At 36.6% G+C, this 27,466-nt stretch overlaps 1 protein-coding gene across 2 annotated transcripts in view; it reads left to right on the forward strand.

Annotated features, from left to right (window-relative positions):
• The first annotated feature begins 168 nt into the window (after positions 1-168).
• Positions 169-27,466, forward strand: part of ANAPC10 (anaphase promoting complex subunit 10) — a 266,250-nt gene continuing 238,952 nt past the window's right edge. For both annotated transcript variants that reach the window (XR_009958294.1, XM_062574767.1), the window contains exons 1-4: positions 169-612; positions 6,029-6,145; positions 7,507-7,597; positions 8,398-8,518. Coding sequence is in view for 1 of the 2 variants with exons in the window: in XM_062574767.1 (XP_062430751.1) it covers positions 6,031-6,145; positions 7,507-7,597; positions 8,398-8,518 (327 nt within the window). In the remaining variant the exon portion in view is untranslated. The remainder of the gene's footprint in view (positions 613-6,028; positions 6,146-7,506; positions 7,598-8,397; positions 8,519-27,466) is intronic.

Consider the following 27,466-nt stretch of genomic DNA (forward strand, 5'->3'; position numbering starts at 1 on the left):
CCGCCGCCGCCGCCGCCGCTGCTGCTGCTGCGGCTCGCGCCCCGCTTCCGCCGGTGCTGCGGCTCGCGCCCGCCCTCGGCGAGCGCGGCCGCGGCCCGCGCCGCCGCCACCTGCCCCCTTCCCTCGCGCCGCGCCGCGCGGCGCTTCTGCTGCGCGCGGACACCTGTGGGCGCCCCCTCCCCCTCCCGCTCTTTTAAACCCGGCTCGCGCCGCGCTCTGCGCGTGCGCGGCCGGCGGCGGTTGAACGGTCAGCGCCAGCCCGGGAGCTGCTCTGGGGTTTAAAAGTGACTGCGCGAGCGCGGCTCGTGGCGGCGCCTCACGGCGGCGGCGGGTCTGTCTGCCCGCCCCTTGCCTCTGCGGAAGGGCTTTGTGTGGTGCCGGTCGTCTTGTCCTTTCACCTCTTCCCCGCACCTTGCTTTCGCCGCAGCAGTGCCGAGGATCAGGCGCGGACGCCGCGGCGAAGGGAAGGTTTCGCCGCGTCCAGGTCGCCTCATCGCTTCCCTGAGCCAGCGTCGGTTTGCGGGCGTGCGGCCCCCGTGTCTCGTCTGCAGGTGTCACGGCTGTCGCTGAAGCTGTAGCGGTGCCGGGACAAAAGCTCCGCTTTCTTATGCGGTACGCTTGCTCGAGTTGTAGAGCCTTTAGCGTCTAGAGGTAGCGGTTTCATTATAAGTAGTTACATACTTTTTATTTCTCGTTTAGTGTACGCATGTTTGTTTATGCATTTAAATTTTGACATCCTCACCATCCCTAAACTGGGAGAGGAGAAATATGATCTAGTGGTTAAGCACAATCGATGTTTTGAGTTGGTATTGTAAATATTTCTTGAGACTGGGGAACACAACCATAGTGGAGTTACTAAAGAGTAATTATAGTTCATAATTCAGAGTAAAAGTCCTGTATAGAAGTTGCTGGGCTACCAAAGAGGCCAGAGTGAAAGCAACTTAATTTGTCAAAGATGATTTTATCCTCTGGTTGCTGTATTTTATGAAGACTGCTTTTAACCTTTCCTAAAGAAGTACTTGTATCCTTATTAGATTTTATATTTTTTTAAAGAAAACTCAGATTGTGTAAAAATCTTTAATGCATCTAATTAGATAGAATAGAATAATAATATAATAAAAATAGTATTCAAAAATGCATTAAGAGAATAATGAAATATGTAGGAGAGGTGGCTGTTACTGAAATACCTAATGGCTATGTAACATGTTTATCTTTCATTTGAATAAAAAATAGGAAACATAATAAGATGCTACTTCCTAGATGTATCTTTAGATGTGTGAAGGCCTTAAAATTGAAAAGAGGCCACACACACAAAAAAAAAAAAAAAAAAAAAGAGAGCAGGAAAAGGTGTGTGTAGGAAGGATAAAATGAGTACAGTTAACTAGTACAAGTATGAAAGTCAGGAAAGCTAAGTTATGCTATTTCCTTTCCATTAGGAAGTATAAGGAAAACTGCTTTATAAGTAATGGGTGTTTCAAGTTGGCAAGAGTTGATAAAATTTATCATAGAAAATACAGGGAATTAGCTGAAGGTTTTTTGAATTGTTGGCAGTTATATTAAGAATCTGTGCAAGTTAAGGCTCTGAGACCTGGAAAAGTTCAAACATAGCCTTTTGTCTCTAAAGAGTGAGAACAGAAAATATGAGAAATTATAGATCAGTGAGCCTAACTTTGATCCTCTGAAATACTCTGGGGAGGTAGGAGAATAGATTTTAGTAAGTAGAAGACAATTAAAAGAACAAGGAAACAGAAACCTGTTTAGCTTTGGTTTATTAAGAACATTCTGGATCGAACTTTTTTTTTTCTTGACAGTAGCCAATGTACTTAATGAAGAAGCAATACAAGTGGTGTGTCTTGACATAGGGTTTCTGTCATTGTCCTGGTTGACATTGTTAAAAACAAGCTGCTGAAATGTGTTTGTTTTTTGTTGATATATGTACAGCTGTTTGAAAAATTGCTTCTCTAAAGCTGACTTGTAAATAATTCACTGTTAAACAGGGATGCCATGAAGCATTCCCCAAGAGAGTTATGTTTTGAATGTATCTTTATTCAGTTTTCTTCAATGGTTCATAAACAAAATGTTTATGTTGCCAAAGTTCAGAGGACTGTCAACACAGTATAGGGCAGGGTCAGAAATCCAAATGAAATTAAAATTGGAGAGTTGATCTGAAATTAGTGAAATTCAGTTACAAGAATTGAGAACTAAACACAGGCAGGAAAAATCAATAGTAAAATTAGTGGAAAGCGTATTACTGAACAGGAAGCAGTCCCCAGAAAGCACCTGAGGACTAGAGTGCATAAATGTTTTAGTAACTTAATATTGTTTCATATAGACAAGTGTAACTTTGATATATGTCAGTGTGTGATGTCTGTATGTATTAAAAAAAAAAAAAGGCTGGGCAGGTAAATTCTGTTGAATATGGGCCTTTGGTAAAGTGGTATGTCTTGTTTTTAATTCTAGTGTGTAGGTCTCCAGACTCTGCAAGAATATTAGGTTTATAAAACTTTGCCTGCGAGGGAAACTTGAAAGAAATAGGTACTCTTAATCAAGGAAAGAATTAACAGAGCAAATCAGGTGGGGATGCTCAGTTATTTAGGTTACTACATAAAGGTTAGTGAATAACTAGTCTTCTGCCTATAGAATGCAAGAAGAAATCATGTTTCTTTTTAGAGGATAATATTTAGGTTGGATATTAGGATGACAAAATGCTGGAGTTAGCTATCCACAAAGGTTATTAATCTCTTTTCTCAGAGAGAGAAATGGCTGGACAGACAGCTGTTGGGGACAGACTGACCTCTAAGGTCCTTACAGGTGAAAATTTTAATAATTTGGCAAGTACCAGCTTGGTGGGATCAGAAATTTTGCAGATTACAAAGCAATTTTCTCTAAGTTTCCTTGTCTGGATTTGAAAGGAGCTTTAGCAGGAAAAGACCAAGATGTGTTGCGCTCTTTCTTCAGTGTAATGCAGAAGAGTGTGTATGTGAAATCAGTGAAGGATTAGCTTTCAGATATGCACCTTTTAAAAGCATTTTCCACTGGTATACTGAGAATGACTCGTCTAGCTTGGATTGTCAAAAGTAGCTGTGTTAAGCCATTTAAGTTGCATTTAACTTTGTAAACCTTTTATTAAAACTTCTTTCATGAATGCTATTTCACAGAGGGGTCCTCTCGAAAAGGGCAAACACATGCTCTTTTTTGGAAGGAAGAGGGGAAAATCTGAAGGGATAGGGAGATCAAGAGTGGGGAGAGGGAAGAAGCCCAACATTCTTCTTGCATTAATGGAAAGATGGGTGTATAGCACATTGGAAGGTGGCACAATAGAAGTGTGATCAATCGTGTCATTAAAACATCAAAATATTCATGTTATCATTAAGAAAACAAGCCTAACAATTTTTCAGAATAACTGGTTTGGAAAATTTGAGATATTTTGACCAGTGCTTCTATAGAGGCAATGTTTCTTTCCATTTTGCAGCATACCTTAAACACAAGGAGAAAGGCTTCTAGACAAATAACTTATCTTTTCCTAGCCCAAGGCACATGTTGGGGAGGGAGGAGGAAGGGTGCTGATTCTCATTCCGTTATCTCTTCAGTCTAAGAAAAATGATTAAAACTTTTGCTTTGGTGACTTAAAGCAAATGCAAACGTGGTTACTGAGTATTTGCGTCTTGTCCAAAATGAAGAGCTTTTACTTCTAGTAAAATGTCAAAATGTGTCACTGGAGGTTTGCTGTTCTGTTTTCACTGTACTTCTATCAGCTCACTAGCTTTATAAATTCCTGGTATATTAGGAAGCATCAGCAAAGCTATACAGAGTGTATTGTTGCTTGCTAATCTGGTTAACTAGAAGTTTAGTCACAAAAAAAATGACATGATTAGTGTTTGAACTAATGATTTGAACTAATGATTTTCAGTCTTTCATAGTTCTGATGCATAATTTATGGCAGGCTCCAAACCAGCAGTGGTTTGGAGTTGAAATCTGGATCTTTAGTAGCTTTGTCTATTGAAAGAAAAGAAGCTCAGGCTGTGAAAATGGGAAGCTCTAGATCGTGGTTCTTATTGTGTATTTCAGGCCCACAAAGATATGACAGAGACTCAGAGTTTGTGTTTCTGATTAAAGAGCAGTAAAGGAATTGGAAGACTTACTGGTGATATTTAAGAGTTTGTGTTGAACTGATAATTTAGCTGTAATCTACAAGATTAAATTTTCTATGTGTATTTTTAGTGGTGGGAAGAACAGGAATGTTGGTATGTGTATAAAAATGAGAATTAAAATAAGTGCAATTCAGCCTCTCAGCTGGTTCATTATCACAAAAGCAAAAAAATAATCAGTGCAAACTCTGGATTTAAGCTAAAAAATTCATGAGTTTAGGAAAATAGTCTTCCCCTAAAGCTTAGTGAGCGTATTCTGGTTATTAGGATAAGAAATGGCTCTGTTTTCTAGTAGCTGTGAGCTACAAGCATTTTTTTTGAGAGAAAAAATCTAAATTCTCAGAAGATCAGAATATTCAATCAACATATTTTATTGAAATTGCTATCAACAAATTTAAACTTGTATTAACTTGCAACTAGAGTAAGTTTAAACTTTTTTTTATTTTATTTTACTATATAGTCCAGTCTATATATTAGCACGTTTATGGTGTAACCAATGTAATAGAAAACACATTTAGAATGGGCTATTGTAAATACCTGCTAGAGCTTTAAAAACAAATAATACAATATTTAAATATGGTTGCTAGTGCTAGTCTTCAATATAGGAATGGATGACTTAATTGTTCTGTTTTTAATTTTGTTTGATTTCCAACACTTCTGTAGGAAAATGCGATGGAAGAGAGTAATTATTTCTTCAGACTTTTTAATAGCAGTCATGACTGCAGCCTTGTATGTAAGTGAGTTGCAACAGAACCAGAAATCTATCTTAACTTTGTGTTTGCAAAATGAAAAAGATGCATAGATTTTTATATCTTTGTCTACTCAAAACATCTATCTGGTTCTCATTTAAAAAAAGAAAAAAACTACAGAATTTAGATTTTCTGTGTCCTATCCAGAAGTTTTAGCTGCAGAGCAATTCTTCTGTAGGAAAAATATTGGTTCTCTGACTTGTATTATTTCTGTAGAGGCTGAGGTCTGTTTGGATACTAGACTAGTTCTATACCTCAATTTCTGTCTGGGAGGGATTCTGGAAGACCTGTTTCTGTGATTCAGCAGGGTGTAATATACTGACGTGTGTATAAACAAAGGATTAGGAGTCCGTGAATATTTCCTAATTAAGTGCTTAATATTTTCATATTTTAGGCTTTTAATGTAGCTCCTTGTATGGAGTTTTTCTTTGGAATCCTTTGAGGTGAAAAAACAGTTTCTAAACTATTTTCTAGGTAGAAAGTTCTCCATAATCAATGAGAAACAAGTGTAGTGACAGTTTAGACACAGGCTGTGTGATTATTTGGGTAATACATGTTACAGGTTTATGATTCCAGATGAAAGTTGTGAGTTAAGGAAATGGAAACCTATCCCTGCCAAATTAGGGACTGTATGATATGTTTAAACTTTGGTTTCCTATATTTAAGGAGAAGTGGCTTCAGAATCACTGACTTACTCTAGTTTCTGTATAGGCTTCTCAACTTCCAAATTAAAAAAACAACCAACCAAAAAAAGAAACCTTGCAAATTTAGGGAGAAAACAAATGTGTAGCACTGGCCTTTAAATCAGCAAGAGTTCTTTTTCATTTTTAAAAGAAACCAAAGAAAATGAAATCTGAAACTCTTAAGTAATTCTGTATATGTGAATTAGAATGATGCAAGTAAAATGTATTTTATAAGTGTTCCAAGTGTGCATCAAAGTCTTATGCATGCAGACTTTTGTGTGTATGTGGAACCATGTAAGTGATTCATACATATAGAGGGAGAAGTATGAAGCCAAATAATTAAAGTTTTTTTTATGAAATAACACAACTCTAGCTTTCCCATCAAGCTGAAAATGTATCAAATAACTTGCTTGTTCTCTCTTTTTTTTTTTTTTTTTTTTTTTCTCAGAAATGACTACCCCAAACAAGACACCACCTGGTGCTGATCCAAAGCAGTTAGAGAGGACGGGTACTGTTAGAGAAATAGGCTCACAAGCAGTTTGGTCGCTTTCATCCTGTAAGCCAGGTAAAATCATACAAAAAAGCTGTAAACAGCTGAATCTAAATGTTTCTTCTTAGAAAATCAAATACAAAATTTTACCTTTTGATGAGAAGACATACTTTGTTCTTTCTTTGACTCATGGAATAATAATTCCAAAGTGTGACATTAAAACAATTTTAGTATAAGCTGTATTGGGGGCTACTAGAAATGATTTTGGCCTAGTCTGTATTTTATGCAGTTTGAAAGTGTAATTGTATCAGAAAATCCAGCAGTGAAGAAATGTAAGTAAACCGTGTGAGCAGAAGCATTCCTAGCACTGCATAATTGTTTCAATACTTTGGCATTTTGCCCAGGTACCTCTAATTTTGAGTGAGGAGAACAATTCATGCAGTTAACTAATATAAATGTTCCGTCCAAACGTTATGTGCAGAATAGTCGTTATAGTGTGGCTTCCTAAATTCTTGCAAGTAAAATACAGCTGTTGTTAACGGTACAGAGAAGCAGTTAATAGTAGCTTGCACCTGCTCAAAATACATGTAAATGTATGCTCTGCTCTTTGGAAGAGATTTCAGAAACACCTGGTTGGAATTGATCTGGTATCTTGCTGCAGTTTAGGAACAGCAGTTACTTTAGGTCATGATATTGAGCTCAGGCTGAACATCTTTGATCTGATATTCTGGTTTCTCTTATTGGGAGAAAAATACCTTATTGGTTAGTCACCTCGAACAGAGTGAAGGTAACTTCCCCCACCCCTTCAGATTGAGCTTCAATTGCTAAATAAAAATTGCAGCTAGTGTGGGCAATCAGTAAAAAAATATGATTGGTAGAAGGGGAAAAACAAAGATTTGTAGTTCCTTCTTTAAATGTGATAACATTTTCTTTTAATACTACTGTCATTGAGGTATCTGTTTTTGATATCTCTTCATTGCTTGTTCTGGCTATAACTGGTTCAAAAAAGTAAAAATATAACTCAAGAATCTAATTCAATAGAAAATACTGTATTTGGCTGACTTTTTTAATAAAGCAACAGTCTTTGTTAATGACTTTCCTTTAGTAGTGATTATAGACCACATGTAAAAGCCTAATGATTAAGTATTGTTCTTGCAGTTATTATGAGTTACTTTTTACTGTTTGTAACCTCAGGATGTACTGAGTGATTTCAAATGCCACAGACCTCAATAGGAGATAAGGATAAAGATATTTTAGTACTAAGCTTTTATTGATAGTCCCCTGTTCTTTCTAACTTGGCTATTTAGAAATATTTCCTTGCTTGTTGTAACTTAGGATATGTATTTTGGGTTTGTAACAGCTCTAGAAAAGTTGTCTGTGATGTCTATGTCACAGAAACAAGATACTGAGGATCACAACCTTTTCTTTTTTCATAGGGTTTGGAGTGGATCAGTTACGAGATGATAATCTAGAAACCTATTGGCAGTCAGATGGATCGCAGCCTCATTTGGTGAACATTCAATTTAGGTATTAAAATCGCTCTGTATGGGTTAGGGCTTCTTGTTTAACTTGCTGATTTGCAAAGATGAGAAGTTTGAAAGTGCAAGGTCTTAAGGATTAATCCTGTGTTACCCAGCTGGCAAAAAGACAGTTAATGTTTATAAAGATGATATTGTGTGTGTGTCTTTTTTTTAATAATGCTGCTAAATGCCTAAATAAGCAATGAAAAGGAATGTAGTAGACCATTTGTAACAGTCTTGTATTTACTGATGTAAGGTAAAATTTTGATCCTGACTCTGTAGCTTTCTTTGATTGTCATTTGAAGGGTAGATAACAACTCTTAAAGCAGGCTTGTATGATTTAACAACTGACTATCTGAGGATCCTTGTACTCTTTTATGCTGTTGCATCTAGCTTTGGAATGCTTTCAGTCCTTTTCTTTAACCAAACTCTTAAGATGAGGATAGGCATTTGAGTCGCCTTTCTCTGCCTTCTGTGGAACTCTTTGGTATGTTAACAGGGCTCATATTTAGTAAACTAAACACACTTTACATTACATATGAGTGTTTTATTGGCATCTTGACCTTTTCATGGATTTCTTCACATTTCTGTAGACAGACAAAGGATAATAATGAAGGCCAACTGTGTGTGAACTTAATGTATAGAAACACACAATTGCTGTAACAACAAGGATCTTAAACTAGTAGATGTTGCAAAACTTAATACAAGCAAAACACAATTGAATACTGCCTTGTTAAAAAACAGCAGCAAACTCTTCCTGATATTTTTTCCTTAGGATACTTAAATAGCTTTTGTTACTTCTTGCAGAAGAAAAACAACAGTGAAGACTTTATGTATCTATGCAGACTACAAATCTGATGAAAGTTACACTCCAAGCAAAATCTCTGTCAGAGTAGGAAATAACTTTCATAACCTCCAGGAGATCCGGGTAGGTCAATGATGTTTCACTTTGTCTTTAACAGTGTGATCTCACTAGGTCATTTGATGTAGTAGAAATGGTTTTGGAGGTGAAATATGGCATTGTTCTTGAAGGGGGAAGGTGACTGGGTTTGTTTTTTGCTCTGTAAATGTAACCGTGGCTTCTGTTTTGTCAGGTGCCATTAGCAGCATGGTTATAAAAGACTTGATATGTCAATCCTGTAATAGGATTAAAGAGTGGTTTTCCAGAACAGGACTAAATAGTCAGTTGAAATATCTGAAGACCCTATGGATGGCATACCTCAAAAGAGGACTTTAGAATTACAACAGTGTTTTAAACCAGACTAAATAACAGTTAAGCAAGTGAATTCAAACTTCCTTCATGAATGGATTGCTCAACTATTGAGTCTCACCAGGAATCAAAACTTAGGACTAGGGACTTTAGTTATGGCAGTGTATTGTGTATGCAAGTACCTCTGCAGTCAGGTGACTTTTACTTTTAGGAGGCTGGATGTACTAGTGGTCTTAACTAGTACCTGACTCAGAGTTTGTTTCGAAATCCTGGCAAAAAAAAATACAGGCACAAGGCCTGATAGTGAGTTATGCTAAGTTTTTTTTTGTATTCTGCTGGCTGAAGAATCTTTGCATTAGTGACAATTTGTTGCATAATTGCTAATAACTGGCTCTGGTCACTATTGGTGGTGGGACTAGGGGAATTGCAACACTATTCCAAACCCATTTAAAACAAGAAAGATACTATTATAAATTGGATGCTTAATGTAAATTACAGTCAGATATATTGGTAAACTATATTTTACTTCTGGATGTTAGTTTTGATCTTTTGCAATGCTTTTATGCCAGACAGTCACTGCAATACACAAATTTTGGAAGAGATGCAGTACTTCTGTCTTTTTGACAATGTGATGCATAATCCAATTTCCAGTTTTGTAAATGTAGAAATTTGATACTTAAGACTTTAAACAGGACATAGTCAAAAGTGGATTTGTAGTGTTTTGTTAAGATTTTTATATACAAGGCTGTAGTAAGTCAAAAGTATTTATCCATGGTGATACTTGGTTGTGAAGTCAGTGGAAAAATTCTTTAATGGAATAACTATGATCAGATTTGAATCACTTCAAGTACTTAGTTTTGCATATATGCTAGCATTTTGGTAAATAATAAAAGCAGATTTAAAACAATGATCTTTATAGGAGCTAGCTTGGTAAACGAATTGGGTTACTCACGAGCAGATATCTTGCATAATTCTGAGTTACTGTAGCCTCATAAGTCAGATTCGTCATCTCGGAGCTTGACAGCTACTGCCTCATACATTGCAGGGCTTTTAACTTACTTCCCCTGTATGGTAAAATCTTACAGAAAGAAGAATTAGCTGTGACCAGAAAAGGGAGGTGCTAAATAATGGTTTGAGTTCAGGCTTTGGGTGTTTTCCTTTGTTTTTCCTGTGTTCGAAGTCCTAACAAGAACATAAACTAAGAAGGTTGTAGAGGCAGTGAGCATAAGTGACGTAGTAAACATATGCCTCTGTTACAGTGGCACTGAAAATATATTCTTTCCCTGATTTGTGGTGTTCTTTCAAGTTTTGGGAATTGTACCTTTGTCCTAAACCTGGAAGCCAAGGGTGTTACACCATTTATTTTTTGAAATACTGTTTTGAAAAGAAATGAATCATCACATTGCTTTAAGTGCCTTTCATCAACTGGATGTTCTGTCTTTTCATCTTCTTAATTTCACAATTTGGGAATTACACACTGTATAATGAAAACTACTGAGTCTTCCTGGCTGTGTTAGTCCATGGGTTTGTTCTCAGAGTGTCCGCTAGATGTCATTGTTGTCCTTAATTATCAGGTTCTGATTTTTGTGCCTGAGTGCGCTTATCAATAGTGGTTAACCTTTTACAAAACCTTACTACAGCATTCTGTATATAACCTCAGTAACATACAAAGCTGCTTATAAAGTGGTAAACAGTCACTTTTGAAGGTATATGTGTTATTAAATAGCTACACAAAAAATATAATGCGTTTGTAGAGATATTTTGAATTTGAGCAGTGTTGTTTATAAGCATATTAGTTTATTGCTGTTTTTCAGGCTATATTTCATATTTCTTCCATGTCAATAACAAGATTTTATGCATAATGTACTTAGTAAAACTACTAGAAATTACTAGAAATTTATGTATTGCTTTTGTGATATATTATTATGGGTGTAATGTTGCATGAAACTAGTAATCTTTATGCATAACACACACTCCTATGCTTCAAAACTAAGGGGAAAATACGGTCAGACTGCTTACTAGTGACGTGTGATACTTTACAGTAAATATGAATTGCTAATTCTGTGGCCTTTGTGATGTTAAATATTGGCATCAACTTCTATATTTCTTAATCTACTTGATATTCAAATAATCTGCTAGATATTCAAAATGTGTTTTTTAAATTATTCCTCAGTACTGAAACTTCATCTTTTCTTCAGCCTCTCTGACACAAAGTTAAGTCATTAAAGCAATGTGAACTGTTACAAGTTCTTCAGAGCAAGTCTACCTAATTATACAGTGATTCGATTAGTTTCAGCACTGATTGACTGGGTGGAAAATTGCAATAAATTGTTTTATATTTTTCTGTGGATGCTTGCCTGGCTTGTAGTGTCTTAACAAAAATTCTATGATGCTTCGTAAATTTTCTTGCTAAAGGTCTAGTTTTCAAAACAATGTAATGTGTGGTTAGGCTAGGTTTTATCACTAATATGGAATTAGCTTTAGTGTGTGTGTGTGTGTATATATATATATATATAGACTACTATGTAGGTCTGTCCTTGGAACCTGAGATGAAGTTATTTTCTCAATAAAAGATTTTCTTCCTCTGAGATGTGTTGTTCATGCCCCATCTTACAGGTGAGAACAGTCCTTGTAATGTGGCAGTATCATTCCCTTGCTCAGCTGACGGTTCTGCAGTTGAGAGGTGTGCAGTAAGCCTTCTCCTCTAATTTAAGTGCCTTTGTATCACAGCGCTCAAGTTTGAGGAGCAAATATCCTCTCATTTCCAGTTCCAGAGCTCCCCCACATAGTGGGACAGTTAATTTGGCTGAACAAGATGGTCTGCAGGAGCATTCTTAGAGCAGTATCCAAACTTCAGTGCATGATTTGAGTTACTACAGTTTCTCATGGTGAATTATTTTCATATTGTAATGATATGAGTGAAAAGGTTGCTGCAAGAGACTTCTGATCTCTTCAAATCACACTCTGCCTGCTATGTTTGTAACTTTCTAAGACTTGTGGGTCATCAGCAGTTCATCTCCCTTTAAACAAATCAAGTGCTACAATGCTAAGTGCAGGTAGGGTGTTGGGGTATATTCACCTGGTTTTAGTGGCCTCTGATGTCAGCAGGTAATGTAGAGACTTTAGACAGCAAAGCAAGATACTTGTGAACTCTTGTACCAGCCAGTTCTTCATCTTTGATATAAAAAACAATCTGAGGAGATGTGGGTCAGATTTTCTGAAAACAGTGAATTTTCATACCAGTTCACATCTGAGAAGGCACTGACATCTTATCCCACAGTTAAAGCTGCTTAATGAAGTAGAGACTCTCTGGAAAGAGACTCCCTCCAGAGTTCCATATTCTGCTGTGCCTTATGTAGGACTCCACAATGAAATGTGGTGTACGTGTTTTGGCAGCAGCTAGTGAAGATGTTAACACACTTACAGATGAGACACTCTTAAGAAAAAAATCATGGAAAGTGGTTTTTTTTTTTTCTTTTTTTTTTTCTTTATGCATTCATTTGATCACATGTTTTTTCTGCTCTTAAAACTACTACTGTTAAATCTGCTGGTTAGGTGTATTCTTGGATATTTTTTTACCTGCTAATTACCCTAAAATGAGTTTGTTAGTTGTATTATGTTTATGTTGAGAAATACATTCAAACTTTCTCTTCCTATGCTATGTACAATTCTATGTAATAAGTGTTATTAGAGTTATTAAAATGTATAGCTTTATATTTTAAATTTTAAGAGGGAAATACTTTGCCTGTGTATATTTCAGTGTTTCAGGGATAAAACATTAAAACTGCTACATGTTTTCTGCTAATATGTACTTTAAGCAGTGACTCTACAAACATTATGTTCTCTTCAGAGATCATCTTCAGAATTTATGGTAAACCTCACAGAACATTTTCTGATTCTTTATTACTGATGCAGAGCCAACTGGGCTAAGATTGAGTAATCTGGAATCTATTTTTTTCTTATGCATTAGCATTTATTCTTTACTAAACTTGAATTAGTTACACATGTGTAAATGAGCTGAAGACAACAGGCTTGCATAGATGTGACTGAGGCTGTTTGTCCTTTAAAAACTTTTATTACCGGTAGTAATGACAAAGGACTCCCAGCACCATCAGATTGCTTGAGAGAAACTGTGCAATAGCTGATAGTTTTTAAAATAAAAAAATACTACTTTTTAGCTAGTTACATGTTTTGGTCTAGAATCACAGATAGGAGAATGGAAACAATATTTCATAACCCTTTTTCTTAAAGAAGGTTTCTTGTCATGTCAGCGAAGTACTAGTAGTCCCTGCTGCCAGGAGAGGGGGGAAAAAAAAAGAAAGCCTACTTGTCTACTTCTTAAGTAGTAAGACTTTTTTGTGTATTCTGTTGGCCTGAAAAGGCTATTTGGAGAGCTACGAAGAATTCTTGTGTTTTTGCACACAGATGTGCGTGCGTGCACTACCTTTCACAAACTGTACTGAGTGTGAGTGGGGAAACTAAATATTTGCTTCCGTCCTACATGGCTTATTTCTGCACTGCAGTAGGAGTAGTTGATCAACAGGCCCCCAGTTACAGTACGGAAAGTACTTTAGTTAGACTAAAGTCTAACGGGAGTGGTGCATCACACTAGCAGGTAAGGTATGAGCACTGTTAAGACTAATGCAAGTTACGGGCCCTCAGTGTGTCTTCATGGTTTCACTGAAGTCCTCAGGAAAGCCTTGTCAAGTAATTCCTGTTATTCAAGTTAAAAACCAAGGTAGTCTGACATTACTGTTTAGTTATGAGGATACTCTCATTTACTGGATAATGCCTTCCCTTGTGTTAGTCAAGGATGCAGCTCTTCTCTTCTGAGAGCAAATTGAAGCCGATAACAGCGTAACTTGACAAAATACTTCTGGTATGTGCAGGATCAAGGCAGCTTACTGTGGTGAGTGATGTTATCTTGGGCATGCTAGGCTTTTGTATCAAATTTTTATAAATTATTGATAACAGATTAAGGCTGGGCATTGAGAGCCTGATGTAATAGATCAGCATTCTGGAAAGGAATAGTTTTCGCCACTTGAGGTAGTTTATTGTTTAAAAGTATTTCAGGTACTTCTAGCACCTACAGGGTTATGTCAGACAGCTGAGCACAACAGCTATATCTATTGCCAAGAAGAGACTTAGCTCCTCTCTTCTTAACTGTGTGGCTCTGCTGCCTCCTTTGAACTGGCTTCTATGTTTATTGGATACATTGCTAAGCCATCTGAATTTACTAACATAATAGAAAACTTTCTTCTTCTGTTAATGGTTTGACAGCTTGGTAAATTGAGCTGACTGAAAGGAACACCTTATGAGCACCAACACTCACATAATATGGAAGGTATGTACAGCTAGGTGTCTTATAGAAAAGACAATGTTTAGAGACCATTCCTCTTTTGACAGTGTGCTGTTACATTATTTTGAGATGTGTGGGTGAAGTTGCATGAGATGAAATTCTCTTGCAAGCTCTCGTCTTGCAAGATGGTGTGCTGGTTCACTCTGGTGAGGATGTGCTGTGGGGTCAAAGAGCAATGACGACAGACAGCTGCTATTCAGTCATGTTTTGGTGTGTTTAAAAATAAACTTAGTGCTTGGAAATCTTAAAATCAACAACCTTGCCTGTTCTAAATAGTTCTGGCTGTATAAAAAGTTAAAGTGATAAAAGTCATGGCCAAGGATTAAAAAAAAAAAAAAAAAAAAAAAAAGAAATGAGGTGTTCAGAGGAACAAAGTGTTATCTGCATTGCTGCAACTCCTAGCTGACATAAAGCCAAGATTAGTAAACAAAAATAAGTTTTGATCAAGGAAACCGTAACTCCTGTTGAGAGAAACATTAGCTGATACAAGTGAAGAGGTCACTTGAGAAAGTCACCTGCAGTACAGTTTTGACAGTGGTTCTGCATTAACACCGTATCTGCAAGATCAGTTGCAGTGAACCTAACCATAAATTATGTCTTCTAATTCTCTGTTTTCTTTTACTTGTTACAACTTACATTTTGGCGGATAATACAACATTTTGCTACAGAAAGACCTGAGGGCAATGCATTGTAGCTCTTTGGAATGGTGTAAAATGCCTGTGGCTTATTTTGATAAATAATAAAATAACCACAGAACAAATGTGATGGTGGAAGTACTGACTTTCATCTACTTCCTTGCTTTAGTGAATGATCCTTTTCTTTGAGACCATGTATAATACTGCATATTGGTCAATTGACCGTTAAAATGGCTTATGTGAATTTCATTCATTCCATTTCTGTCCCTCTTAAGTCTTTTTTAGAGTTTTTACAGAGAGGAGGCATTGTGCTGGCTTAACTAGTAACTACAGAAAGGATATATAAAACAGCAAGGGGAATACCTTAACTTCTGTACCTCTTCATCCTGGTAATATACTTAGGTCTCCTGCCTTGGACAGGGTGACAATAACTTGCCTCCCATTCCAGGAGGAATTGGTTCTTCCACTGTGATAGAGCGCTTTTTGCACTTTCTCACAGTTTTTTGATTTAGTGTGTGTGTGTATTTCCACTTAGTTGTTTGCCTAGTCCAGAGAAACCAACAAGATAAGAACAAACTATTGCTAGTGCATGACATTGCTCTGTGGACACTCAGCCTTTCAAATTGCCTAAAAAATAATAGTGCACCTGGAGCATAAGACATGTTGATGTTCAGACCTAAAAGAGAATGAATAGAAATATCACAGTGAGAGAGAGCGCAGCAGGCCACGAATGTGCCCTGTTTATGCAGTAGGGCAAGTCTGCATGCAGATAGCATTGTGGCTTTCTGCAGCTTAAATAAGCAAGATAAGCAAGATCTGTCTATTTTGGAAGCTGTTCAAACTGAAGTAATTCTTTTGGAACAGGGTAGCTCCCACTGTTACCAAGCAGCCTGTAAAGATGTCCAGTGGTCTATTGCTGCCCAGTGATGGATAACTCTTATGTGGGAAGAAGATACTTTGCCACTGGGGTTCCTTCACAGCAGACTTTGCATCAAAGAATGATACAAAGTATTAAACTTTGCTTTGGAAGAGGCCTAATTTAGCTCAGTTGCTGTATACTTTACTCTTGGAACAAAAGCCTATTTAATCTTTTCGAAAGGGCTTGTTTCTTGAGATGACTTTGAAGACTCAGGTGAAAGCTGGGTTATTTTAACACGTTCTGGCTGGCAGCAGTGTGGGTTGTTTGTTAGGCAGTATAGCTTGTTTTGTTGAATAGCTGTCTACTTAGTTTTCAGTTTCTTCTAGCTTTTTTTTTTAATTTTTTTTTCCTTTTTTTTTTGTCTTGATTTCTAAATGTTCTGACCAGATGCTCCAGACAAGTACAGTGGTATCCCTGCTGGCATGTTTTTTTGGCCAAGCACCACGGACAGGGATTCTTGTTTGCTGACATAACAGATGCTGATCTAGAGCAGGGAATCATCAGGCAGAACACCCAAACTAAGGAGCTTTTAAGGACGTTAGGGAGTCTGAACCCTATTGTGATCTCTTTACTCAAGACTGTCCATTTACTGTAGTGAAGACTTTTCCAGACAACTTCTGAAATCCACCAGCTGACATTCTCATCCTGCCCTCTGTATGGGAGTTAAACTTAGATACTGAAGGACAAGAAGATGCTAACTTGTTATAGAACTATTGAATCAAGAAAATGTACTTCTGGAGTCTCTGTTCAAACATTCCTTCAGGTGTATTTTAAAATATGTTGCTCTGAAGATGGAGTACTGAGTTGTTACTACTTTATTTAGTTTTCCAACTAGGCTTCAAGTATTTCAGTTAGGAACTCTTCCTCCTTGATTTCAGCTTTTTCTGTAGAAGAAAAGATGCGGAGGTCCAACCCTCAATTATTCCTCTGGTTCAAAATGCCATTTTAAAATGTTTGGCCTATTTTCTGCAAACTAAACTTCATGGTAAGACTGTGAGTGGTTATATTCAGCCGTAGTTTCATTGTCTGTCTTCCACTAGGATGCTGTACAGGTGAGGTCATCACACCAGCTTGTTTTGATTGTTATCTTGCTGTTTGGCTAGTTGGGATGGATTTACTTTACCAGGATGCAGGCAATATACATTGCTTGCATCTGAAACTGGACAGTACTGGAGATCTGCAAAGCAGGGGAGTAGGATGAGCCACTGGTTAGTTATTACACCTTGTGCTTAATGCTGAGTGGAGGAGTCAAATTCAGGAAAATAGTGGTGTTCTCATTTGAGGCAGCTGGTATTCCTTATTTCTGCCTCCCAATAGAGGATGTTTTGATTTCACTGGGATGTTCACATGAACCCCTGTTTATAGAAGGGCTAGTTTAATGACCTAACATCACTTTTCCTGCAGGGGTTATCATCATTGTAGATGATACCTACTCATATTTCTTAAGCTTTTGGTAGTCTTAATTAGTGTATGCTTCAAACTGAGGAAATCATGGAAAGAATTGCAGCTGAATTTATGCCCTGTCTACATTGGAATAGGGTTTACTATGCTATTATGAGAAATGCAGTTATCTAAAACACCATTTTGTGCATGAGGTGTGTGTACAGACGGGGGAACCCATGTTAGCTCTTGCATCTTTGAAGAATGGAAGACTCTCTGGTGCATGGTTCTTGAAGTTCCAAAGTATTTTTGTCCAAGCTTGCTCTGAAGTGGTATTTCAAGAGAAATTAATATCTATTTTCCATTGGATCCTAGGAAAAAACAAAACTCTGCTTTAGTTTTCTGCTGTGGCATATGTTGCGTATGAGAAGCTGTTTGTTCTATATTATCATTCAAAAAAATCTTTATGAAGGGACTTTCTTGCATACAAAGACTCAAGCAGGTGTACGTTAAAGTGGTCCTGAATACTGTCATTCTGACATTACCTTCTGAAACTGAGGAAAAGGCATGCAAAAGGAAGTGGCAACAACTACATGGAAGGGCAGGAATTTAGAGTACAGAGCTCAAGGGAGCTGAAGAATACAAAGGCTGGGAATTGATTGAAATACAAAATCTTGCATATTTGCGAAAGCATTTCCTGGGACTATAACCTAAGTTCTATTATGGAAGACTAATTAGAAAATATACATTTTTGATGTAAAAGTGGAAGACCTTCTCTCCATGCTTTACCACCTGTGAGAAAAGGCAAGACACCTTGCTGATCTATGATAGTTTTGTGTCAATAACTTAACATGCTGCATCATATCTGTTTTACAGTGATTGGTTACATGATTCCTTCCCTTTCTGTGCATGAAATGCTAACAGGAAGATTTGAAGGAGATCCTTAAAAAGCTTGTTCTTTGGAAGTTTTTCTGTCATGGATATTACTCTGGTATGGATGACGTAATACTCCAGAAAAACAATGTGTATTTTCAATGAAGGGAAGTCATCTTCTAACAAGTTGGAGGAATTCAAATAAATTTTAATGCAGGCCTCTCTGTACATCTGCTTACGGTGCTGTAAGCAATTTTAGTCTCTTCTCCTGGCAGAAAGGAGCAGGATATAAATAGTGTTCTGCACTTGCTATGTGTGAGATGGAGGGAGACAGGTACTAAAGAACACTATTACTGTTTTTATAGAAAACAATTTAAAAAGTAGTGATAAAGTTGTGGCCTTACAGCAAATGTATAGTATATGCAACTAACTTCAAAATTTAGATGGGCATATTCTTCAACACTTTTGTAGGAGGATGAAATTGTTTATGGTTATGTCACCCCAATTGTTTGTGCTATTGAACTGAGATCCCAAGTCTGAGTACATATCAGGTGATAACCCTGTGTATATCTGGGTGGTATCTGTGGGCTAACTGTGTAAGGGGGAACTCAGGAATGTGCCTGGGCAATTTTCCAACATGCATTGTGGCTTTGATCTCAACAGGTAAGTGTAGATACAGCCGTTCAAAATCCAGACTCTGTACCCTGAGCTCCAACCCCAAGGTTATGCAGCAAATAAGCCATGCTTATTCAGGCTTTCTCAAGAGGCTTTGTAAATAAACTATTCTCCTACTTACTGTACAAAGTAGCCAGGTGAGAAATTTGCCTATATTTATCTGTTTTCATTTTGATCTAGTTGTTTCACAAAGACACATTTGGTATCCAGATTATACCTGACTGATTTAAAGTTGTAATTTTGATGTTCATTGGTCCCAGTTTGTGAATGCTGGACAGTTTTGTTCAAATTAATCTTTTTCTAGAATTGCCTGGCTTGCATTGTATAATTTCCATCTGCTTAAAAAAAAAAAAGATAACTGAAGAAAGAACTTTATGTGTAGATGTGTATGATGCTTTAAGCCGAAATAAAACATTCCTCCTTCCTGTCCTTAAAACCTCATGTTACCATTTGTTCATCAATTTAAGTAAGGAGTTCAAGCTATACTGACTCAACTTTTTCTGAAAAAGTTACACAGAAAAAAATATCCTTGTTATCAGTAGTGCTTTAACATTAGATCTCCACAGTATCTATTCAATTAAGATACTCTGTATACTTCTGCATTGTTCACCAAGTTGATTGCTTTACAGAATCCGTATTTGCTCATTGATTATTCCTGGGGTTGTCTCCTGTGCTACAGAGTTCTCAGGTGGTGACAACAGGATTTTCAGTTCTTACAGTAACTGCACAATTCCCTAACTTGGTAGAATACTGCCACAAAAGATTACCAGCGTTTAACTTCTTCCTGCTTTATATTGCTCAAGGATTTAGGGAGAGCTTGAATACTGAAGAGCAGTGTTTAGAGACTAGCCCTTTACTATGACTAATTAGTGAAAATGAAGAAGAATCTTCTTTCTAAGAAGATTCTGCACAAGATGTGAACAAAGTACAAGTATGTGATGATAAAAGTTCTATGAGACTAGTGTCTGTTACTTTTCATCTTTGCATATTTCTCCAGCAGCAGGGCTATCTGTTTTAGTAATATTTTGAACTCTTTCTGGGCTACAGAAACTTAAGAGCTGTGTTGTATATCTGCAAGATCTTCCTTTCCTTTTACTATATATTTCTTCAGTTATTTTTTTTTCCTGTGTGTGAATGTGTCTGATTTGTAGTTTTTTGAATTCCATTTTGCTCTTAAAACTTCTCTTGTGCTGGTTGCTTTTGTGAAAGCATGTAGGCCCATTTTATATAGTTTTTAACCCTTTGTGCTACATACAGCATCCCTTTGTTTGCTTTAAACCACTACTTTTTCTTTTTAATGATTCAGTAGAGCAGAAATGCTGATTTATCTCTCTTAATAGCATTATAAACTTTTTGGAGCTCCTAGGGAGATCAGTAAAATGTTCTTGAGCCCATAGGAATTGATCTGAATATATGTATTTAGGTACAATAGATTATATAGCTTTAGAACAGTAGCTACTCCTTCACTCCCTGCAGTTCAAGCTGTAATCAAACTTACATACTATTAGACTGAGGGAATAAAAGTGTATTTTTATTTTACTTTCCCAAAATGTAGCAAAATCTCTGTGGACAGTTGTTTACAAGAGTAACTGGCTGCATTCAATTGTGGGTTATAAATGTGCTTGATTGAATAAATACACTGAGCTATCGGACAGAACAACCAATAGTTTGTTGGACTAATTGACCTTGTCAGTATAATAGAAACACTTGCAGATAAATTTCCCATTGCCAGCAAAGTTGCGAATGAAAACTATGCGTATCCTCTAACTATCTTTGAATGCAGTGATTCAAGCAACAGATGTGTGGGGGGGGAATCATTACTCAAAAAAGTTGGTACACAAAACTTTTTCCTAGTTAATCTTTTTTTATAGCACGAGGTTATATGCATTCCCCAAAACATTAAGGACTTCACTTTCCCTGTCCAGAGTTATGTTTTCTAACAATTTTTACTACTTTTAGCATATCTCAAGTTCCCTTGTATGATTTGTTTTGCTGATCTGCTTTTGTTATAGTGTGCCCTTTTTAAAAAAAGACAAGGATGTTTGGCTGGTAACCACAGCATGTTGTAATGTGGGTGGAGTATGTTTGTCACTCTACAGTAATGGCTGGCTTGCATTAATGCTGGTGTCCAGAACTATACGTCCTGTGGCAGCATATCTTTTAAATACATTTGTATTGCATAACAATGGAAAAGAATCACAGTGAATAATAGAGTATCTAGACTTCCAATCAAAAGTGTGCTAGAACTACGTTTTTTGTACTTTATTTTAAAAAAAGGAAAATATTTCACTCCAGAAATGTCTTCATGAATGAACTAGTCATATATCTAACACTTCCTTTAAAAATGTTGGATAGTGTCACACAGGTGGAAACAGTATTAAAAAACAGTGGAAGATATAACAAGCTTCACTCTGTACTCTTTAAAAGATGATTTTATTTTGGTTAGAAAACAAAACAGGAAAGATGACATTTGGAAAAAAAAAGTCTGGAAAACAGTCAAGTTAGCTGTGGAATAAACTTCAAAGATGAAGGCTTTAAAAAAAAAAAAAAAAAAAAAAGCCTGGAGGGGGCTAAGGGAGGGGAAGAAGGATGGTATATTTCACCTTAAGTAAGAGACAATGTGTAATAAGGGATTTTGTGGTTTTACAGCTCGGTGCATGTGTTTGAAAGCTGTTCTCTCAGCAACGTGGGTGGCAGGTTATGCTACCATATAATGTATTGTAGTTGGCTCTCCACACTTGTCAGGGTTAGCGTTCAACCATTCGGAAAATTTTCCCATTGTTCTATCATGTGAACCAAGGCTAGTGTTGAATTCCCAATAACCTTCTGTAGGGAAAAAAAAGAGGCTTAATTAGAAAGTCTGAAATTTGATTAGTTCTGTTATTGTCTTAATGTACTTCTCTATGATTTAGGTGCTTATCTGCAAATGCAATCAATTTTTCATTAGAAAGTTGAAAAAACAAACTTAACGCTCTCCTACAGTCACTTCAACGCTTTTTAAAAGAAAACTTGTATACTCAATTCTGTCTTTCTTCTGCATTAACACTCTATTTCCATCTTAAACATGTTTGCTTTAGATGGATCATAGCTTTTGGCAGCTACTGCATTTTTAGCAAATAATACTGTTTCTAGTAAGAGTTGCAAAAAAAAAAAAAAAAGGGGGGGGGGAGAAAAAAACTTTGTGTGAGGTCCTTGTAAACTGAACCTTGGGAACGTTATGTTATTTCTGTATTTTCTCTTTTGTGCTTCTCTATTTGTGTCATGGTTATAAATTACATCGTTTGTGCCAGAGAATTAAAAACATTTTATTTTGTGATTCCTGTAATTTAAAAAAGAGAATGTTTGTTTTGTGTGTTCTTTTCTTTATTATTATTTTTACCTGTTATTTCAGAGCCTGGCACACAGAAATAAGCAATTATGGTATTGAAATTCCATTGTGCCAGCACCTCAAGAGCATAATCCAAAAAAAACAAAAATCGCCTGCTGGGTTGTATGCAGTATGCTTGTGTGAACATCAGTGTCTGCTGTTCACACATCATTTTTTTTACTGAATGTTCCTGTTAGAATAAAGGTTCTGTGTTTGGAGAGTGCACTGGGATATTTGTTGGTCCATGTGTTCAAAGATTGTAGGGATTTCTAATTACAGTTTACCAGTGTAGGCTCACTAGATACTTCTTGCAGATAATCATTAATGCTTCAGAAGTAAGAAAAGCAGAGATTTGTTTTTTAGCAATATAAACAAATGTTATATCAAGAAAAAAATGGATGCTCTTTGCCACTACACTTAAGCATTCTCTTTGAAAACAGAACGTGACAATAAGGAATAAGGTGTGTGCAGGGGGCAAGAGTTGATAGCGTGACAGAAGAGAAATTCAAATACTTTTATTGCTTCAATATTTTAACCCCATCCCTTCCTTTCTCCCCCCCCGCCCCTTTAAAATGAGTGTAGGCTACTCAACATTTAAAATAGCACAATTGCATCCAATATTGCAGCTGATACTGGGGTTTCAATGGTCAGGCTCGTGTGGAATGTCTTCACAACACTGGATCAGATCATTCTTAGTTGATCAGAATTCAGTTAGACTGTAGTTCACAAGACATTTGTGATACTATTCACTTGCAAGCTGTAGTATGTAGCAGTGTTTACTTTTCTTTTTTCTTTAATCCTCTTGTACTTGGGCATTTTATTTGAGATCTCTTAAGCAAACGGTTGAATGCAGGGAGTGATGATGGCAGTTTCTAGTTTTCTCGGCTCAAGAAATTGAAGAGAAAAAGAAATGGTGATGTCATATGTCACAGGGATAAAGCAAATAACAAGGCTTAAGCTAGGAAATATATTAGTTTATTTTGATACTCAAGGTAATTATTCATTTATCTGGCTGACTAAACACTGCCAGAATTCTAGTATAGTTGCCAATGAAAATTATGTCTACACTTGCTAGCATAGAAACTATGCTTTTGGTTATCTATTAAATAGTGTTTTTTTCACTAGATGTGTTCTATGTTTAACAGAAAACTATGCAAAAATTTATAGTTCATTTTTTTTGTAACTTTTTGTGAACATATAATGTACTGCAATAATGTGCACTACAAAAACTAGGTCAGCAGGTTGTTTGGAGAAAAGAATTGATCTTTTCACTGAGAAGCTCACTCTGAGTTTCCATGTCGTGTTAATTGTGGTGGTAATCTTGCCCTCCTCCCCCCACCCCCCCCCTTTTTTTTTTCTTCTTCCAGATTTCATTGCTTGTAAAGATTTGAAGAGAAGTTTCTGGCTACCAGTGCAATTGTGTGTGTCTCACCTCAAGCACACACTTGCTGTGTGAATCCCAAGTTTAGCATTTTCTAGGGTGTTTGAGGAGACTTCTGCTCAAGTAGACGTCAAGGCTTTGGCTAAGGAAACCCTAAAAATCTTTGCTCTCTTTGTTCATTTGCTGTATCATATATTGGCTTTTTGGGAAGCCTGTTGGAGGAATGATGAGATGAGTGCAGATGCTTAATTTTATCCCAGTTACTTAGCAGAGCAAGAACCTGTTTTTAGGATGGGTGACTTTTCTTCTGTTTTCCAGGAGCAACATGCTGTTGATAAGGTCTTGGAAAAATAAAGGGCCCTGGATACAGCCTGTGAATTGTTAAATAATGTGCTGTTTATCTGGCTATTTTTCTTCTCTGCCATGTTCTACAACCACCCTCTTTTTCATCCTTCTGACATTACTTGGACTGGAAACATCCAAAATTATCCCTGTTTTGGGGTTCTATATGTAAAAGAGCTTTTTGGAGTTGAGTCCTGAACTCCAGCATCTGTCTTGAAAGACCTAAAAGAGAGCTTCTGTGTGTCAAATGAAGTATTAAGACAGAGCTTGCTCTCTAATCGCTCTTTTCTTTCTAAATTGGAGAGGTTGTTAGTCAATTGGAACTATTTTGCAGTGGCATTTTGAGCTTTTTCTCACAAACTCTGTAATTTGGGACTGGAAGAATAAAAACAGTGAATTATAGATAACCAGCTTTGATTTTTGATTTGTCTTCATTGACTTTAATTGTAGAAAGTAATCCCTAGAAGGTGTACTAGATGATTTCAAACAGCACAGAATGGCAATTGACTAAACAAAGGTCAAATCAGAGATTGATGTTGATCCCTTTGGGTGCTTGTACTAACCCAGCATAAAAACTTTTCAAAGAGGAAAGCCAGCCATTGACACTTACTTGGGGTTTAAACATATAAAAGAGGAGACAAAAAGATCGAGAATTTTCTACATACTTAAAGAACTAACTTTTATGCTGCCATCTCAACTGGTACTGGAGGTCATTACACATCTTTTTCACTTTGGCAACCTGTAGGCAGCAGCAGCTGCTAGGAACACCTCATGACTGTCTTTACTGCTTTTTTTTTTTTTTTTTTTTTTTTTTTTTTTTTTTTTTTTTAAATAGCATAGTAGTAAGAATGGGGAAAGTAGCTCCAATGTAGAAGAAATTAGGAACCAGTCTGTTCACCATTTGTTATTTTCTGGTCTATGTGTAGCTTTCATGTTAGGAGTGTCTTTACTTGAATCAGTACAAATTCAGTCTGATTTCACTAGTATTACTTCCTTGTAGCGAAGACATCAAGGGACATTTAAGTAAGAATTCCAGAAAAAAAAAATCAAACTCCACCTTTTATGTTTTGTGTCCTTTCATCAGCTGCAACATAACCCCCATTTTTTTTAATGACAGTTACCATGTCTCTTAGACTAGTAGAGAGGTTTTCATAAATAAGCTATGGGTAAATTCAACACTACTGTGCTTAAATCTCCTGCTCTGGAAATTTTTTTGAACTTTTTTTCCCTGTTTTGTACAAGAGAAGATGGGGATTTACTTGCATAGAAGAATCAAATTAAGCAGAGTATGCATCCACCCGACTTTAAAACATAGATGTAAACCACTTATATTTGTAATCTAATTTCAACGGCAGTTATCTACTTGATGTTTATATGCAGTAAGATGATATCTTAGAGCATCTCTGCCTTCTGGGATTAGTAGGCTCAATGGTGAGCAAATTTTCAATTGTAGTCATTGCCCCCCCCCTTTTTTTCTCTCCTCTCCTCCCCCATTATTCTGAAGAAATATATAAGGTACAATTTCATTTCTATTCTCATCTAATTTAGGAGTTTGTCAGCATATCTGTTGTTGAACGCAGCATTAAGGCTACCTAAGAGACTTCTTTTTAGGAGACTTTCTTTTTTGCAGTAATATAGTTAACCCAATTGTCTAGCTCCATCTAAATATCTTCTTGAACTGTTCATTCTTAGTGAACTGTGACTCCAAGAATCTTTGACTCCTGGAAAGGAATCAACAAATAGAATTCATTCTGAGTGAAGCTGAGTCCAAAATCTGACCTCCACAGTAAACAATGGAACTTAGCCTTGCATTTTTCATATGGATTTGTGAGAGGGACCAAGCAAAAGGTCAAACCCCTGTGCTGCATTTCTTCCAATCCATTAAAGAAAAGGATATTTTGTGCTGATCCAAAATGAAATGCTTCCACTGGGCAGCAGTCCTGATTCTAGCTTTACAAATTCATGGAAATGTATTCTGGCTCCTGTAAAGCTACCCAAATGAACCTCTCTGACAGATATACTCCTGTTTCTTCTCCTTTAAAGTTAATTCATAAGAAAATATATCTTCAGTGAGACATGTTTATGAATTTGGAATCTTTCTCAGATAAGACCTAACATTGCATTTGTAAGTTAGACAAATAGTTCTCACTACAATCTCTTGCACTTCTTTTTCTCAAAGAGTAAGTATTTCTTGAATTTAGCATTGGGTCTGCTCAGGATCCTATGAAATACTCCTCTATATTTGCTTACTGAGAGCTGGCATACCATAACAAACCTAGATAATGTTAGTTATCATTTTTTTTGTGCCACTCACCTTCATTGAGTATTTGTCGCTGTCACCAGTTAAGTCCTTATCCAGGCATAAGAATGTTATACTATTTCTATAATATACTGTTGTAGGAGCCAGAAGTTGTCTGCACAGGTTTAGGGATTTTAAATCAAGGAAAGGCAATTAAAGCTCCCAAGCAATCCCCTATCATTCTCTACTCCCTCAGAAACAAATGCTTCCCCCCCCCCCAATAAAGAAAAATCACTTCTGGGGACACAGGAGAAAAGCTTTTACTAAGCCCTTTTTTGTTGTTGTTTTTTGTTTTGCTTATTGACCTCTTGCTTGTAAGAAATAAGTAGGATCGTTTTTTATTTGGTAGCATTCAGATGCAATTCTTTTTTTGCTAACATTTCAGGTCTCACTCGAGCTACGTTTTTGTGTAATATGCAATTTTAGACCTGTGCAGTTTTGTGACTCTCTTCTGGTAGAAGATTAAAAATCTAGTTCTCTTCAATATTTAGTTAAGAGCCCTTTGCACTGAGGGAATGATTTTCTTCATGTTGAGTGGACCTACTTTCCTTTACTTACGTGGGTGCTTGAGAGCTGTCTGCTACTATTACCATAGACCCTTTTTCGTGATATTCCCTTCACTTGTGTTCCAGCAATTAGTGGGATACAAAGTGAAATACTTAAAGCTCAATCACTAAATTATCTTAAATTTTTCTGGATGAATTGATACAGGATTAATTTAGCATGGCTAGATTTTCAAACATTAAGTGTTTAATATTCATTGCATTATTTGAAAAAAAAATCTTTCTTTTTTTAATGTAATTTAACTGTAGCTATATCTAGACAGATTTCATGGGTATGGCTAAAAAACTCAAATTATGAGTTGATTTTTTTTCCACTTTCACACAAAGAAAATGTTTCCTTTATATATGTTAGAACAAATGGGAACTGGAAACATTGCAGTTTTTCATCAATTTTGCACCTCTGTAAAATTAAAAATATTACTGGAAAATGACTAATTAACTTTCCTTTGTAACAAACCTGTGTAGTGCATTCATTTATGTTGTTTCTTCTTGTCTTATTACTTGACAGAACCGAAGTTTCAGACTACTTGATAGTTCTACTTTCTGAAAGTTGATGGGTCCTCTTCCTTCATCCTCTATCTTTCAACTTCTGGTGATAATACTGTTTTAATTTTTTGTCTTTAGGGTCATCTTGTGTATGGCCATCTCTTAAAATGTAACTATTGTAGCATTTTCTTTTTAAAGCTTTCTGTTTTTTTGCTTAGGAGATTCTGCTTCCCTCCCCTGTGAATCCCTGAGGCATTCAGGGATGCTTGATTATGCTTCATAAAAGGCAGTTGCCCAAATTACCACCCTCTTGTGCTTCTGTTCGATCTCCTGCCTCACTTGTAGTCTAGATTCACATGAACTTCAGAGTCTTTCTTACATATTGCA

Source organism: Rhea pennata, chromosome 4, assembly GCF_028389875.1.
Source record: "Rhea pennata isolate bPtePen1 chromosome 4, bPtePen1.pri, whole genome shotgun sequence".
Classification (NCBI taxonomy): domain Eukaryota; kingdom Metazoa; phylum Chordata; class Aves; order Rheiformes; family Rheidae; genus Rhea; species Rhea pennata.